This window comes from Musca vetustissima, unplaced genomic scaffold (assembly GCF_032173495.1).
Source record: "Musca vetustissima isolate MV318-11 ecotype Yass unplaced genomic scaffold, APGP_CSIRO_Mvet_v1 utg160352, whole genome shotgun sequence".
In the NCBI taxonomy this organism is placed as follows: domain Eukaryota; kingdom Metazoa; phylum Arthropoda; class Insecta; order Diptera; family Muscidae; genus Musca; species Musca vetustissima.
Genome location: NW_026877171.1, coordinates 2,942 through 21,145, shown reverse-complemented (window position 1 = coordinate 21,145; position 18,204 = coordinate 2,942). Strand labels below are relative to the sequence as shown.

Here is an 18,204-nt window from a genome sequence, read left to right as displayed (position 1 = left end):
AGATGGTGGTGCGTATGCGGCAACAACACCACTAACACCCGTGCCCACTACCGCATTACCCGCAACAGCAGATTCATTTTTTGCGACGACTTTACCTTCGATTAGGGCCATAAATGAAACCACGTCTGACTGGTTAAGAAATGACACTTCCAGATATGCCAAAAGGAACTTCAAGTCTAAAGTCAATGCCGACGATTCGATATTTTTACGTTTCGCCAAACGTTTTACCCACGACAATAATCTGGTGTCCGGAATCATTCAAGAGTGCTATCAACGGCCAACGTTTGCCTGTTTCCAAAAGAATGTCTACGTTTATCTTAACGAGGTATTGGATGCGCAAGATGTGAACGTGACACAACGTTTAAAGTTCTATCGCAACGATAATGTCTACGAGGAGCAGGCGGAATTGGCAGATGAGGATATAGCTGAACCACCAACACCGCACACCACACAAGCATCGGCGGCCAAGGATTCCATGGAGGACGAGGATAATGAAATACCACGTGAAGGTCGTTCCTTTGATGACGGTAAGTCTGCCCTCCCCATAACCAAAACCCCTTTTCATTTCCCATTTTTCTCTTAATTATGATAGGCCGTCTATTTTTCCAAATAAGTTGCGATTTAAGTTTTGTTTATTTACAAATAACCGTTATGCCCATCTCAGATAAATAAAACCAAGCGAAAACTTTCACTAATCTCTCTTTCAATTTCCAGACATGTTGAAACGTTTACACGAAACGCTTACTCATCATCTTTTGTCCATATGTCGGGATGGAATGTTTTTTTTTCTTTGTATTATTTTTTTTATATTTGATTTCCAATCGTCGTTTTATTAAATGTTTTCATTGGGAATTTTTTATGGGCTAATGTAAAAATAGAAAGAAACCGCAAAAAAAGATGAAATTGAAAATCTAGGTGAATTGCACAAGGAAAACGATATTGTAAAGGTCAGGCAAGAGCAAATTGTGGTGGTGATGATGATGAGTGTTTCTTTCATACGTACATGTACAATTGATTAAATTCTCAACGCAAGACATTAAAATCGCATTTATTGGGGTTTTATATAACAAGCGTGATAAGCGTTTTTGGTTAGACATCAAATGGTTATTACATTTTTTATTAAAAAAGTTATATGGACGGACATTCAAATATAATTTGCACCGAAGAACAGGCATAGCCTGAAGTAATATTAAACACACACTGATGATCAAGAATACGATTTGGATATTGTATTTTGATCAGAGTCGATCCATTGGTGTCTAATAGAATTAAAAATAAAGTTTTTGGTGTAGTTTAAGGGATTCGCCCTAAATTATTTATACCCTCCACCATAGTATGGAGCGTATATTAATTTTGTCATACCGTTTGTAACTCATCCATTTCCGACCCTATAAAGTATATATTCTTGACCGGGGTAAAATTCTAAGATGATCTAGTCATGTCCGCCCGTCTGTTGTAATCACGCTATCTTCTGAAGGAATTGAGATAGGGTACTGAAATTTTGCATAAGGTTGTCATTTGTCTGCAGGCAGGTCAAGTTCGAAGATAGTATATATAGGTCCACGTTTAGGCGTTGCTCCCATATAAAGGCATTTTGGTTTTCTTGAGCGCGTTTTCAACCAAATTAGCTGATATTTGGTAAATTGGTTCTTATTGGGTACTAAATTTCACCACAAAAAATAATAAATATAGGTCCACTTTTCTGGTAGACCCCATATAACGTAAGGTTCGATAATGATATATATATGAAGTACAGCCCGCATTTAGGTTTTTGGTATTTTTAATATTTAGCGTAAAGAAAATTATTCAGATGCAAAAATGTTAGTTTCGACAATTAGGCCTCAATAGTCCTCAATTAGGCATAGCACCTCATATAATGATAATTACAAATGTTCGGTAATTTCTACACGATGTAATCAATATTGGTCTCGCTTAAGGTATAGCCTTCAGGGACGTACACATACACATAGATTTTTTTCTGCAATACCAATTTTCATATTGAAACAGTAGCTTCCACCCAACCTTCCGAAATAAAATCTGGGTAAGTTGGTGATGGCCTCATATAACTGTGTCCTCTAAATTGCAGTTTTTTGGAGAACATCCCCTACCATGCGTCGGCAATATCGGTTCAAGTAAAACCAGTAAGAAAAGTAATAAAGTCGGATGGGGCCGACTATATGATATCATTCACCACTTGGGTATATCCAACAGATGAATCCTAACAGACGTCGCATTTTTTAAGTAAAATTAAATTGGATCCATAAAGATACTAAAATTTTCATTTGTTCAGATATAGAGTTCCTTCTTACAATGGGACAAAATTATGTAAATCAATTTAAAACAAATATTAATCGGACACCCGTTGATTATTTGCATAAATATTTAATAAACATGAGGGGTCTGGTGCACCATTTACTTAAAATCGGACGAAAATATATATGAAAGCTATATCGAAATCGAAACCGAACCGATATCTAAATCGGAACCGATTACTACCAAATTAGACAAACGTTAGGCTATACTAATTTCAGCATGTTGTGCAAAATGTTGTACCAATCGGAAACACCTATAGTGACTTTGGTACACAATTTACATAAACTCGGACGAAAATATATATATATATATATATATAATTGAACCGATTTTCACGAAATTTAACACACATAAATTATAGACCTAAATCATTGGGCTATGCCAAATTTTGTGCAAATCGAAAGAAATATAGGGACTTTAGTGCTCCATTTAAATAAAATCGAACGAAACTATATATGGGACCTATATCTATAATTGAACCGATTTTCAAGAAATTTAACACACATTGTTATGGACTTAATTCAGTACGCTACGCCAAATTTTGTGAAAATCAAAGGTATATAGGGACTTTGGTGAACCCTTTACTATAAATCGGACGAAAATATATATCGGAGATATATCTAAATCTGAACCGATATTCACGAAACTTAGCACACATCATTTTAGACTCAAGTCAGTATATCGAAAGATATATAGGGACTTTGGTGCATCATTTACCTAAAATCGGACGAGTATATATATGGGAGCTATATCTAAATCTAAAACGAATCGAAACTTAACACCCATCGTTCTAGACTCAATTCAGTACACTATGCCAAATTTCGTGGAAATCGAAAGATATATAGGGACTTTGGTGCACCATTTACAATAAATCGAACGAAAATATATCGACGCCTCCGAACCATAGTATGCTAAGTCTGAAAAGTGAGTTTTTCAGTAGAAGCTTTCAAAGTATGGAAGTTTCTTTATTCTTACGTGCAATGCTAAGTACATTTTTGCTTATAACTTTGGTTTGGATTGACCGATGATTACCAAAATTTCAGAGAATATAAATTAAGGACCGTAGTATCTAATAACGTAAAGAACATTAAAACATGCTAAGACGACTTAGCATAATATGGTTCGGAGGCGTCAATATATGGGAGCTATATCTAAATATGAACCGATTTTTCCCAATTTCAATGGGTTTCGTCCTTGGGCCAAATAAATCAGCTGTGCCAAATTTCTTCCAATTCGGACCATAAATGCGAGCTGTACTTTGTTTACAATTTAACATAGACAGACGGACGGACATGCATAAATCGACTCAGAAAGTGATTCTATTGGTACATTTGGTTCTTATTGGTGCATTGGGTTTGTATCCATATACTCGTGTTCCACAATAGTAGGGGGGATATTCTGTATTCGAAAACATGGAATTCTATGACGATTTTGCCAATTTATCCATTTATTTTAATCATTCTACCTTCGAGATAAAAAACTAGAACGTCAGGTTTGAGAATGAACTACATCGATCCGCATTTAGACATAGGCCCCACTTTTAATATTTAGCATGAAGGAAGGAATTATGATGCAAAAATTGTAGGTTCGAATTTGATCCTATACCACGCAGAGAATACACATGCCACTGCTGGCATGTTTAATTGATGATCTTAATTGATGATCCCCTTTCATTCTTAATAGGTTTTGGTAGCTATAATAAAGCCACTTTGTCTTGCGCAAAGTTTGATCAACATGCCTACAGAAATCAAACTTAATATAAATTACCACGCCAAGTTATTTGATTCGGTCAGATTTGCGTATAAGTTCTGACACGATACTCAGGACAGGCACACACGACTTGAAGGCTTCCCTTTAAATACTGCAGCAGTACATTTACCAACATTTAGAATAAGTGCTTAATTTAAAGGCAATGAAATAAATTCACAAGGTATTATTGTGGGCTATGTCCAAAAATTGGAAATTGTATGCCAAGAATATTTCTATTTTCCAAAAAAAGAGAGCTAAATACTAAACAAATAAAAACGACGGTAAAATTGACCCATATCGGGGCTATCCTAAAAAGTGGACCGATATCGATAATTTTGGTAGAGAGATTTGTTATCAAATGGGAAGACAAAGTACAAAATTACAGCCAAATCGGCAAAAATACGAGACCAAACTTCCTAAAATACCAAATATTTATGAATGCACTTATAGAGGGGTTACACCAATGCATGGACCAATATATCCAGTTTTCAATACCAAACATCCTAGAAGTAATAGCACTATATGCGCAAAATTTCAAAGTTATATTTTAAATATTGTGAGATCTATCGTGATTTCAACAGACAAACAGTCAGACAGCTATGCATACATTGACATTGAATTTTATTCTGACCAAGAGCATTTTTATTTTAGTTTTGCTTGCAATACATTCAGTGATCATCGCTTTTACGCACAAAATTCAAGTAAAAATAATTCCATCGGAGCACGGCTAGGATTCGAACCTAGATTGACAGGTCAACACTAAAGTTGCCAGACCACCTATCGTTCTGAACCATCGATACACTTCCAAAGGATGCACCAAAAACATGTGTACTCCATGGGAGCAATTTTAGGTGCGTGGATTAATTATCCATCCCTACTTTGAAAAGTACAGTTTCGAGAGTGAAGACCAATGTCGGACATTGGTAAATTTAAATTTAATTTGCAGATGCAACTTCGCATTAACTGCGATATAAATACATGTTATCAACATACAACCTTTTTAAAGCCACATAGCCAAATATGCCTGATGAACCCCATAACCAAAGACGAAACGCGTCGCATAATGGTGGTATGTAGGTTCTTCCCCTTGGTCTCCTTTTCATTGAAAAACTTCGAACTTTTGACGTGTTACAAACGAAATGACACATTTCATATAAAAGTAATAGAAAAGGGGGTTGGACATTTATATGCGGTCTATGTCAGAATATCGTTGGTTTGGTTGGACCAACAATATATTCACTAGCCCGTATATATGAACAAGTGAAAACATGGACTTATATCGAAAATTTTCTGCTAAGAAGTTTTCTAAACTCCAAGAACCTAGAATGACAAATTACAGGTACATCGGATGAAAAATGTTTTTCTTGTATTGTAAATTGTCTTCCAGGATTTTCCTTATAACCTTTGGGAAAGCTAGGTACAAATTACAGACCAAAGCCGGACAGGGTCAACTATGATTGTGAAAAGATTTTTATAGTAACCATCCAAGTTTAAAAAATGTCCTCTTTCCTGTATTTATGTGTACTTTATACTGTCGTTCGAACAGACGTATCATATTTTGGGTACCCTTCTATATTAAAAATAATTTTGTCGATGCATGCACATGTCACATGCAATCGATGCAAAATTCCAGGCCAATCGGGCAGATTTGTAGACTCTGGTGTACCATTTATTATAAAATCTGACAAAAATATATATGAAATGTATATGTAAATTTAAATCGATCATACAGCGATAAACGTACGCTGTGTAAAATTACATGTCATTTCACGTTGACCGATTAGCCCCATCTGTCTCAAACTAACTACTTCGTTGAACAATTTTGGTAAGAGCCCTCATCCGTTTATATTCTAGAATAATACATGGCTGCATCGATGTAAAAATGTTTGCTTTGAGCTCTTAATACCTTTCATGCATACTATGGTGGAGGAAAAAATCGATTTTGCAGAAAATGAATTTTAAGTTTTCAATTACTCACACCCCACATGGAACAGAGGAACTACTAAAGCTTCTTAATCACAGTGTGGAAGAGATATTCATTTGAATTTTTTGCACAACGTGAAGTCTGATAAAGTGAACACTTCTGCATCATTAATTCAAAAATCACGATTTTTGATTTAAGTCCCTCTTGCCACACAAAGCACACATGAACCAAATATTAGTATTTTAATATACTCATGTTCATCTAGATGAAACGAGTCGATTGTGCCTGTTCATATATCTATAATTACTATACCATCCTTAGACATTAGGTATTGTATGAAAGTAAATAGTTTTTAATTATAAAAAAACATTAGCCTGAAGAGTGTGATGAGGACTAATACAAATCAAATATCAAAGTTTTAGGAAAATGTACACAGTTCTATTCAGTCACCTATCTCTATATATTCTATAGTTTTGTTATTGCCATGTACAGTGTGAATTTGTATGCTGCTCTATTAGATAGTGTTGAATATCTGCAATATTTTACATAACCATACGAACATCATTAAATTTCCTCAAGTTTGTCTCATGTCTCAATTTTCGGTTTGAATAACAATCAGGCTCTGTGAAAAAGTAATGACCATGAAGGGAAAACTAGAAGCTTTTTGATTTGTTCCGTTTGCATGCAATGACAAAAATTCAAAACTTTGTTCCATAGAATTAGGGTTTATTTCTCTCATGCAAATCTTCTATTCATCCATTCTTATTACAGACAAATACTTTTTTCGTAAATGTTATCACACTGACACATACAATGGATTACCTCAGTTTGCGTTGACATTTCTGGGTAAAATGTCCGGAATGTATGTTGGTTTCTATGTAGATAAATGTGTTGGCTACCATAAATACATACATGCATATCTGAATTAATGTTATAAATGTACACTTTGTAGAATATTATTCAAGCATTGGGTTTTAAGGTCAAAGAAATATTTTAAAAAGGAAAGACAAGGCATATGTATTTTGAGTTTAGATTTTAGTTAAAAATTTAAGGAAATTGAAAGTAATAAATAATTTAGTTTGATTTACTAGAAATAGACTGGATTACATTTTTAAAGCAAACATAATAGCATGATTTTAGGTCTAATACATAAAATGGGCTGGATTATTAAAAATACACATAATCATTCGATTTTCTGTTATTGAAATTTTAAGGGGACCCCCCCCCATTCTCGGGGTTAAAACTTTTTTGGATTTAATTCGATTCTACACTAATTCAAGAATGTCTCTACAAAATTTCAAGTGAAAATCTCAAGAACTCTTGAAGATATGGCCGATTTATTGTGTCAGCATCAAGTGACGGCTAAAGGGCTTCTCAAACATTAAACGCGATTTTCTCTTTTGCGAATGGCGGGCACGATAACTCAAAAACTAATAACCCAATCGATTCCAAATTTTTACATGTTTCTCTGTGAGTGTATATCTATCTTATGAACTAGGATAAAGCCAATCGGTGAAGTTCTTCCTTATTTTTTAACTTGGTTTTTGGTCAAAATTCGGCGATTTTTCAAAAATATTTTTTCAAAGGTCCGCCATCTTGTTAATTTTACAGCGAAGTCAGCAATCCTAGTTCATACGAGAGCCAGACATGTACTCTTTTTAACACCGTTGGAATTTTCGGATTCCGAAGTTCCAGTGAGGAGTTATCATGCCCGCCATGAAAAATAAGGACTTTTCTTTAATTGCAAAAAACAACAACAAAGCAATAACAAACATTTTTTGTAAATTAGTTTTCTTCTTTTTTAAATCTTCAAATATATATGTGCAAAGTTACAAACCTTAACAAGCATTGGTATTCATTTACCAGCCCATTGAAAATCTTGAAAAATTAAAATCGAGAATGGGTGGGGTTCCCTTAAGCAACATTTTCCATGGATTTTGGTAGTTCGATTGCTAAACATTTGCTACATGTATTTATATATACAACATACTTTTGTAAGGTATGATTATATTCATACTCCGATTTATATTTAATTTACTAAAAACAAAACGAGATAGACACATGATTCCTTTTGAGAATATACTTAGAATCACTTTCTAAGTCGATTTATGAATGTCCGTCCGTCCGCCAGTCTGTCCATGTTAAATTTTAAACAAAGTCCAAGGACCCCTATTGAAATTGGGAAAAATCGGTCCCTATATATCTTTCGATTTGCACGAAATTAGGCACAGCCTAATGATTTAGGTCGAGAATTATGTGTGTTAAGTTTCCTGAAAATCGGTTCAGACTTAAATATAGCTCCCATATATATTTTCGTCCGATTTAATGTAAATGGTGTACCAAAGTCCCTATATATCCATCGATTTGCACGAAATTTGGCATAGCATACTGAATAAAGTCTAGAATGATGTGTGTTAACTTTCCTTAAAATAGGTTCAGATTTAGATATAGCTCCCATATATATTTTCGTCCGATTTAATGTAAATGGTGCACCAAAGTCCCTACATATCTTTCGATTTGCACGAAAGTTGGCACAGTGTACTGAATTAAGTCCAAAACGATGTGTGTTAAATTTCTTGGAGATCGGTTCAGATTAAGATATAACTCCCGTATATATTTTCGTCCGATGTAATGTAATGGTGCGCCAAAGTATCTATATATTTTTCGATTTGCATTAAATTTGGTATAGCGTATTTAATTAATAGGAGAATGATGTGTGCTGAGTTTCGTGAAAATCGGTACAGATTTACATATAGCTCTAATGTATAGTTTCGTCCTATTTTATGTAAATGGTGCACCAAAGTCAATATATATTCTTCGATTTGCACGAAGTTTGGCATAGCGTACTGAATTAAGTCTAGAATAATATGTAGTAAGTTTCAGAAAAATCGGTCCATATTTCGACATATACATATATATTCGTCTGATTTTACATAAATGGTGCACAAAACACTTAATGTTTTTCTCATTAACACGAAATTTTGGACAGCGTATCAAATTAAGACTTAAATAGCGTTATTGCGTTTTGTTGAAATTGGTGCAGATGCAGCCATAGCTTCCATATGTACTTCGAACGGGTGTCTGATTGAAATTAAATTTTTAACAGTGCGGGGTAGCGACGCTATCAATTTTGCTATAAATCGTTTTCTATAAATTTTACCCATGGTACGCAGGCGACTCTAAAACTGCCCGGATGAAATTAAATTTAACATGGGTTGCAGAAAGACATGAGAAGGATACATATGTACCATATATATCCAAAGTAGTGAAGGGTATCATATAGTCGGCCAAGTCCCACTTTACTACTTTCCGTACTGGTGTTTTCGATTAATCTTTTAAAGGTCCCCAAATAGTTTTGTTTTTTCTATTCAGTCTTTTAAAGGTCCTCAGAAAAATATTCTTATTTGAAATATAGACTTAAAAAGGCCCTCCAAAAAAAAAATAATAGGCCCTCTTAAAAAAATAGCAAAAAGTCCTTGACAAAATATCCTGTACAAAACCACGCATGGTAATGGTCTTTGAGAAGATATTCTTTTAAAAATTCACTCCTTGTAAAAGTCTTTATAAAAGTATTCTTAAAAAATCCAGACATTGTAGAAGTGTTTATAAAAATATTTAGAAAAAAATCCACGCATTGTAATGGCCCTTGAAAAAAATATTTTATAAAAAATCCACGCAATGTAATTGTCTTTGAAAAAATATACTTTAAAAAATCATGCATTGTAATGGCCCTTGAAAAAATATTTTATAAAAAATCCACGCAATGTAATTGTCTTTGAAAAAATATACTTTAAAAAATCCATGCATTGTAATGGTCCATGAACAAATATACTTTAAACAAGTGAAAAAGCGTTAAGTTCGGCCGGGCCGAACTTTGGATACCCTCCACCATAGATATACTGACAGGTACTAGAAATGAAAATATAGGGAAAATACAAAAAGTGAACCTATATCGACATTTCTACAAATCGATTATATAAACCATACTGTAAAATATAAATCAAATTTCAGAAAATTTTAATTGTGCTTTTTGGCTAAGGAGGGTGGATACACTTTGACACAGTTAAATGGTTCTAGACTTCATGTTTCTTTGGACCAAATTTGTTTCAGAAAATATTATTTCTTCCAAACTTAGTTCAAGTTCGAAGATTGGGAATATCGGTCCACTTCTTCTGGTACATCCCACACAGGAGCTAGGCCTAAATGCGGGTTATAGTTCATTATCGAACCTTACGTTCTATTTTATTATCTCGATATCCTCCGCAGGAGAAATGATTACAACAGAGCCTTAGAACCAAACCCAAAACGCGGAACAAATCAGATAACTATTTTAATATAAAAAAGGCGGTTATATGGGGACTACACCAAAAGGGAGATTTCTTACCACATACGACTACAAAATACCAAATTGAAGCGAATTTGGTAGAAAAACGCGCTCAAGAACCCCAAAATACTGAAAATTAGGAGGTACCGTTATATGGGGGCTACCAGAAAAAATGGACCTATATTTATAATTTTTTGTGGAGACATTTAGTACCCAATAAGAACTCAATGTACCAAATTTCAGCGTACTCGGTTGAAAAACGAGCTCAAAACCCCCAAAATACCGAAAATTGGGAGGTACTGTTATATGGGAGCTATACATAAACGTGGACCGATATATCCCATCTTCGAACTTGACTGCAGACAAAAGACAACCCTATGCAAAATTTCAGCACCCTATCTCAATTCCTTCAGAAGATAGCGTGATTACAACAGACGGACGGACGGACAGAAAGACGGACATGGCTAGATCGTCTTAGAATTTTACCCTGAACAAGAATATATATATATATATATATAGGGTCGGAAATGAATATTTCGATGAGTTACAAACGGAATGACAAAATTAATATACCCTCCATACTATGGTGGAGGGTATAAAAATCCACTCCTTTTAAAGGTTCATGAAAAAATCCACGCCTTGTAAAAGTCTTTAAAAATATTCTTTAAAGTCCTTGTAAAAATATTATTCATAAATCCGCACATTGTAATGAACCTTGAAAAAATATTCTTTAAAAAACTTCACGGTATTTAATGGTCAGTAAACTATGAACCCAAATAAATGAGCTGTACCAAACTTCATTACATTAATTTCAAACATTTGCAGAAAAACATAATATCAATAGTATGGGGCAGGGTATAATGCCCCCTATACCGAAATATTTCTGATATATTTTTTATATCTTCAACTTCTTTAAATATTGCTGTTGTAAAAAGTGGGTCAAACACCTAGTAGTTATGTTTTTCTATACATAAATATCCCTCACTATCCTTAGCAAACTAAATAAATATGTATTATTTCCCGTTCATCGTCAATCAAAGAACAGCTTCTTTCCAAATAAGAAATAAATAGAAACCAATAAAATGTATCACAGCACTTTATTTAGCCATAGTTTTCCTTCTAATTTTATGGATGATCGATTGGTAATTTTATTTTCACTATTGTTTGATTTTCTATTTTTCTTTTCTTTAGCTTCGACAATGCCGGAAACCCCAATTGAGGAAGTCACAAATGCTTTGTACGGTAAAAGCATTAAATTTGCCATGACACACAATATCGAATTGAAGCTGCCGGAGATGATGTTCGATGGTGCCACATTTCGTATATCGCCCAGGTCAATAGAGGGTAATGGTGTTATAGCCAAGTTGGAGTTAATACCCAAGCAAAAGAGTGAAGCTCGTTTGGCTGGCAAAATCCTGATGAAGAAATTACGTGAGTAGTGAAATGGAAACAATGCTTTTAATTTTCACTTTTATTTTCAATTGTTTTTGTTCTTCTTCGTTTTAGAGAAACTTTTGAAAAGTAAACTGTTACTATCGTTCCTGGCCTTGGTCTTGATTATAAAAATTATCAAAATCAAACTCTTCTGGCTGCTGCCATTGGTCATTGGTGTGGGTGCGGCCAAGAAATTGCTATTGAAATTCCTACTCTTCCTATTTCCAGCCTTGTCGCATCTCTTCAAATTGTGTTCGTATTATCAGCAGACCTATCATTCGACAAAATATCATCATCACCATCATCACATTAATCATCATCATACGGTGAGTAATAAAAAAAATAAAGCAAAACGAAGGAAGAACGTACCAACGAATTGAATTGAATCAAGAAAGGGTATCACAACAAACAAGCAAAAAAATGAAAGTGGGAATATTTGCTTTTTTATTGTGATTACTATGCGAGCACGAGATGCTTAATTGGAATTATGTGTCAGTCAGTTTGTTACTGAGTCAGTCAGGCATTACACAATGGGGATTACTCTCTTTATTAGATGGCAGGGAATTATGTGACAAGAAGAAAAATATAACGTGGAAGATATAGTTTTTTGGTGGGAAGATATAGTTTTTGTGACAATGACACTATTTGTAATGAAAATTTGTAGTGAAAATTGTGAAAGGGAAGTAGTTGGCGGCACGTACACCAATTTTTTCACTATAAATGTCAATTATTTTCTTAACATAGATTTAATAAAGGAATGATATATGATGGGGCATTTGTTAGTGGAGTGCAGTACATGTCTAGGATGGGTTAGAAAGGAGAAATAGTTTTTTTCCTTTCCTGATTTTAGTCGACAAACCATTAAAAATGGTTCACAAGTTTAATTTTATTAACAGCGTTAAAAGTGCTAAAATGGTACATTAGCATTGAGCGGCGTAGAATAAAATTTCTTTGGCCTTAAAAAATCTGAAAAAATTATGTAAAAAATCCACGCCTTGTATAGGTCTTGAAAAAAATTTATTTAAAAAATCCACGCCTTGTATAGGTCTTGGAAAAAATTTATTTAAAAAATCCACGCCTTGTATAGGTTTTAAAAAAACGTATTTAAAATATCCACGCCTTGTATACAGAGATGGCCGGTCAGAAACAGTGACGTAAATGACATACATTTCCGACGTATAATACATACGTCAGAAACGTCGGAAACCTACCCAAATCCATTTGGTTTTTGACAAAATAGCTATTTCCATTAATCAATTTGAAAATTACGCATGCTTTACAGCCTTACCTAAAATTCAACTAGCTCGTTCGACGTTTTTCACCACAAAAGTAGAACACATGTATTTATATGAATGTTACCGAAATACGTCGAACGTACAAAATTTCAAGTTGAACAATTTCAACTTTGACAGAACGTATTTTTCATTTTTTCTTTTGTTGAAAACAAAAGCAAAACATTCTGGAAATTTGAAATTTCGAATAGAAACTAAAAATACGTGGATTAATTTAATAAATTTTCAATTTTGTTTTGCGGTTTGTATTATTTGCTTGAAGATATGAATTCGACGTATTTGGGTAATACGGCCGTACACAACATTTTGCCATAGTGGGGAAGTTGATTATTTTTGTACGCCCCGTCGGATTTTAGGTAACGTTGTTACTCAAATTAATATAACATTTCAAAATTTTCTTCTCAAAAAAATTTCAAAATTTACATTAGTTCTAGTAAGGAATAGTAAGATATATGAAAAATTAATATATATTCTTAAAAATAACTGTATATACTGATAACATTAAAATAAATGACGTTTACTACATTTATTACATTTTATACAGGTATATGACGTTTTCGACGTTTACACCTTTTTGACAGTCGAAAACCTAAAAATTCGCCAAACGGACCATCCCTGCTTGTATAGGAAAAATGTATTTAAAAAATCCACACCTTGTATAGGTCTTAAAAAATGTATTTAAAAAATTCAAACCTTGTATAGGTCTTAAATAAATCTATTTAAAAAATCCACACCTTGTATAGGTCTTCAAAAAATGTATTTAAAAAATCCACGCCTTGTATAGGTCTAAAAAAATGTATTTAAAAAATCACGCTTTGTATAGGCCTAGAAAAAAATGTATTTAAAAAATCACGCTTTGTATAGGTCTTGAAAAAAATGTATTTAAAAAATCCACGCCTTGTATAGGTACAGAAAAAAATGTATTTAAAAAATCCACACCTTGTATAGGTCTTAAAAAAATCTATTTAAAAAAATACACCTTGTATAGGTCTTGAAAAAAATGTATTTAAAAAAAAATCGAATGATATATAGGGACATTGGTGCACCATCTACATAAAATCGGACGAAAATATATATGTAAGCTATATCTAAATCTGAACCGATTTATATAAAATTTTGCACACATCATTCTAGACTCAGTTTAGTACGCTATGTCAAATTTCGTACAAATCGAATGGTATATAGGGACATTGTTGCACCATTTACACAAAATCGGTCGAAAATATATATGGGAGCTATAATTAAATCTGAACCGATTTACACGAAACTTAGCACTCATAATTCTTGACTTAATTCAGTACGCTATGGCCAATTTCGTGCAAATCGAAAGATATATTGGGACTTAGGTACACCATTTACTTTAAATCAGACGAAAATATATATGGGAGCTATATCTAAATCTGAACCGATTTTCATGAAACTTAACACACATCATTCTAGACTCAATTCAATACGCTGTGCCAAATTTCGTGCAAATCGAAAGATATATAGGGACACTGGTGCACCATTTACATAAAATCGGACGAAAATATATATGAAAGCTATATCTAAATCTGAACCGATTTTTATGAAATTTCTATCATTCTAGACTCATATCATTCTAGACTCAATTCAGTACGCTGTGCCAAATTTCGTGCAAATCGAAGGATATATAGGTTCTTTGGTGCACCATTTACATAAAATCGGACGAAAATATATACGGGCGCTATATCTAAATCTGAACCGATTTCAAAAAAACATCAATCGAGACTTAATTCAGTACCCTGTGCAACAGGGTTTACATACAATCGGACGAAACTATATATCGGCGCTATATTTAAATCAGAACCGATTTCAACAAAAGTTGACATGTATCAATCTGGACCTAATTCAGTACTCTGTGCAAAATTTTGTCTCAATCGGAAAAATATTGGGAGTTTGGTGCACCATTTATCTAAAATCGGACGAAACTATATATGGGAGCTATATCTAAATCTGAACCTATTTCTACAAAACTTCACACACATAAAACTGGATATATTCTAGTACGTTGTGCAAAATGTTGTCTCAATCGGACAAATATTGCAAGTTTGGTGCACCATTTACATAAAATCGGACAAATATATATGTGGGAGCTATATCTAAATCTGAACCGATTTTTTCCAATTTCAATAGGGTTCGTCTTTGGACCAACTAAATGAGCTGTTCGAAATTTCATCCAATTCGAATCAAAACTGCGACCTGTACTTTGTTTACAATTTAACATGCACAGACGGACAGACGACATGCATGAATCGACTTAAAATGTGATTCTCAAAAGGAAACATGTGTCTATCTCGTTTCCTTTTGCCTGTTACAAACAGATGCACAAAGACATAATACCCTGTACCACAGTGCGGTGAAGGGTATACAAATCCATGCGTTGTATAGGTCTTAAAAAATTATTTAAAAAATCTACGCCTCGTATAGGTCTTGAATAAAAAATATTAAAAAAAAAATATTGGGTCTTGCAAAAAATTATTTAAAAAAAATATATAGGTCTTTATTTGCAAAATTTCAACCCACTGTGCCGATTAAAATCATCCCAAAGAAAGTTAAGATTTATTGGCGTTGTCTTTAACACTCTGATCCAAATGAAAGTGAAATGATTTCAGCAACAGCAATAACAATAACTACAACAACAAAACAATCTCTAGCTGCTATTGTTAACTGATGAAACATGGCTTAAATGGGTATTCTATTAGCATTTTATACTCGACGAACGAACGAACGATATTTTGCGATGATGAAATGCAAACCCCAACAACGGCTGAGCGTGGTAGAGTGTGTGTGACGTTGTTGTATTTTATGGCATTTACATCCGATTATTCTTTCATTAGCTCATCGTATTCGCGCCGGGTACTATTCCATTCATATGGTAATGATGAAGATGCTGCACATACCACCTATATATGAGAATGTATTACGTTGGAATGAATGAACGAACAAGTCTGTGTGGGCTATAAATGTTGTTGATGTATTTGTTTTTGTTAAATCGTTTTGATGACGATGATGAGGCTAATGCTGCTGGTACTTTGCCCATGTTAATGTATATTTTATTGCCTTAGGCTAATACGCATAAACAAATACATGCATACAAATAGATAACATTGATTGTGTAATATTTCTTCATTTCATTTCATTTCCTGTCTTTCTTTCTATCTGTCTTTCTTTGTCATTGTCGTTATTTTCTTAAGCCCTATTGTGGTATAAAAATTGAGAGCATGCTAAAAATAAGAAAAAAATTGTTTATGTGGTGAATAAATATGTTGTGAATTTAATATGATGACTAATGGGGAATGGTATGATTTTATATACTTATTTAAAAGGAGAAATGTCAAGTGGATTAAGGTATTGACTTACTTGAAAACAGGTTAACTGAAAAGTTTCAGGCCCGACATATGGGTGGGGCTCCTAGGATTAAATCATTAGTCCAAACCTTTATATAAAATAGGATTCTCGAACATTTCTGAATCGACTCAAAATTGTCTGAACCTGCTTTGGTCCAAAGACATTGCGTTCTACAATCGACATTTCTATGAATAAAATTTTTAATATGATGATAATCGAATACACGAACCTCGTAAAAATGTAATAATTGTGGCACTTTTTAAACAATTCTTATATAGTTCCAATCTTCCTCTGCACTTGCTTTAATTTTTTATTTATATTTTCAGATTGTCCCTCCATGGCATAGTGGTGAAAGTGCACCATGGCAGAGTGCAGAAACCGCTCACATTCCGGAAATTATTTATTCACATCCGCCGAAAGGACACGTATCGACATATTTACATGGAGCACCCATACATGAACACTATGGACCACCGGGACATTCACATGAACATTATGATGGTTGGGAAAATTCCGGGCCTGGGTTAGGTTCAGAGTAAGTAAAATCAACTTCTTAACCCCCTATGCAAAATTACATTTGCATACAATTTGTGACTAACCTGCTTTTAACATACATACATACATTATTCATATTCTTACAATTTATTTCTATTCATATACATTAACACAGATATATAAGTGATATAAATCGTGTTGCACAAATCGATGAAAAGACTAATTATTTTAAACCGCACCCAAATAATGATGCCAATGAATTACACGCCTGGGGTCTGGGCACTACGCCTCTCACCACATTACAAAATAAACAGCGTCCACATACGGGACCATCACAACTACTGCAACAACAACAACAACATCAACTGCAATATAAACGAGTTTCGACTCCATTACAGAAACCCAGTATTATCAATCAGACACCACAACATTATCAAAAACCTCAAGCCACTAGTCAGACATTTAATCCATTCAAGCAACAGGGTGATAAACAAAGGTATCTCTCGCTCAAAACGAAAATAAAAAACACACACGAACACAAACACTAAAACACCCTGAACACAAATTCCAATTCGAAACTCCCTACTTTCCTTAATTTATTGAACACAATTTAATGAAACGAAAAAATTAATTAACAACATGTATTTTCTTAAATTATTTTAACAATTATTGATAATGTAAATTATTTTTACAGCATTTTCAATCACAAATATCGAAACAATCCTGCCGCTGCTCAATCAGCACCAAGCCCTGTCTACACACCCTTACGGCAACCGGGATTGCCACAGTTGCAGAAACCGATAAAACCACAAATTCAAGATACAATATCAGCGGCAGCTCAAATTGCTGCACAATATGATCCGAGTCGAAAACAAGCACATCAACAACAGCCATTAGCAAATGCACAGCAGGATCCACAATTAACGGTATGTAATTTTTATTGAGATACCACAAATATATCCACCAAACAACTAACAAATTAAATGGGTAATATTGCAAATCGATTTAAAGTATCGTATGGTAGGGAAGGTAAAAGGAGAAAGTATTTAAACAAATGTATATTAAAATGTTCCGAAATATCAAACATATTTTCAAAATATATTCGGAACTATAAAATTTATAGGAAATATCCAAATAATAAGCTATTTCAAATCTATAATAATATGTATGAGTTTTTATTTATGATTAGATAACGCCTTAAATCTTAAGGTGATTAGGAACAAATAAACCTCACGCAGAATTTTTTTTTTAGCTGAGGTTGAAAAAAACTTTATTTAGTCTAGCCTCTCAGTTTTAATTTTTCT

At 33.6% G+C, this 18,204-nt stretch overlaps 1 protein-coding gene across 1 annotated transcript; it reads left to right on the top strand.

Moving 5' to 3' along the window:
* Positions 1-68: 68 nt before the first annotated feature.
* On the top strand, positions 69-17,826 carry LOC133321763 (uncharacterized; the record flags this gene model as incomplete). Its single annotated transcript, XM_061530840.1, has 7 exons — positions 69-527; positions 11,502-11,741; positions 11,817-12,070; positions 16,732-16,750; positions 16,781-16,940; positions 17,076-17,396; positions 17,595-17,826. Coding segments are annotated over 7 exons (1,685 nt in total), but the record flags the coding sequence as incomplete, so codon positions are not given.
* Positions 17,827-18,204: the final 378 nt, after the last annotated feature.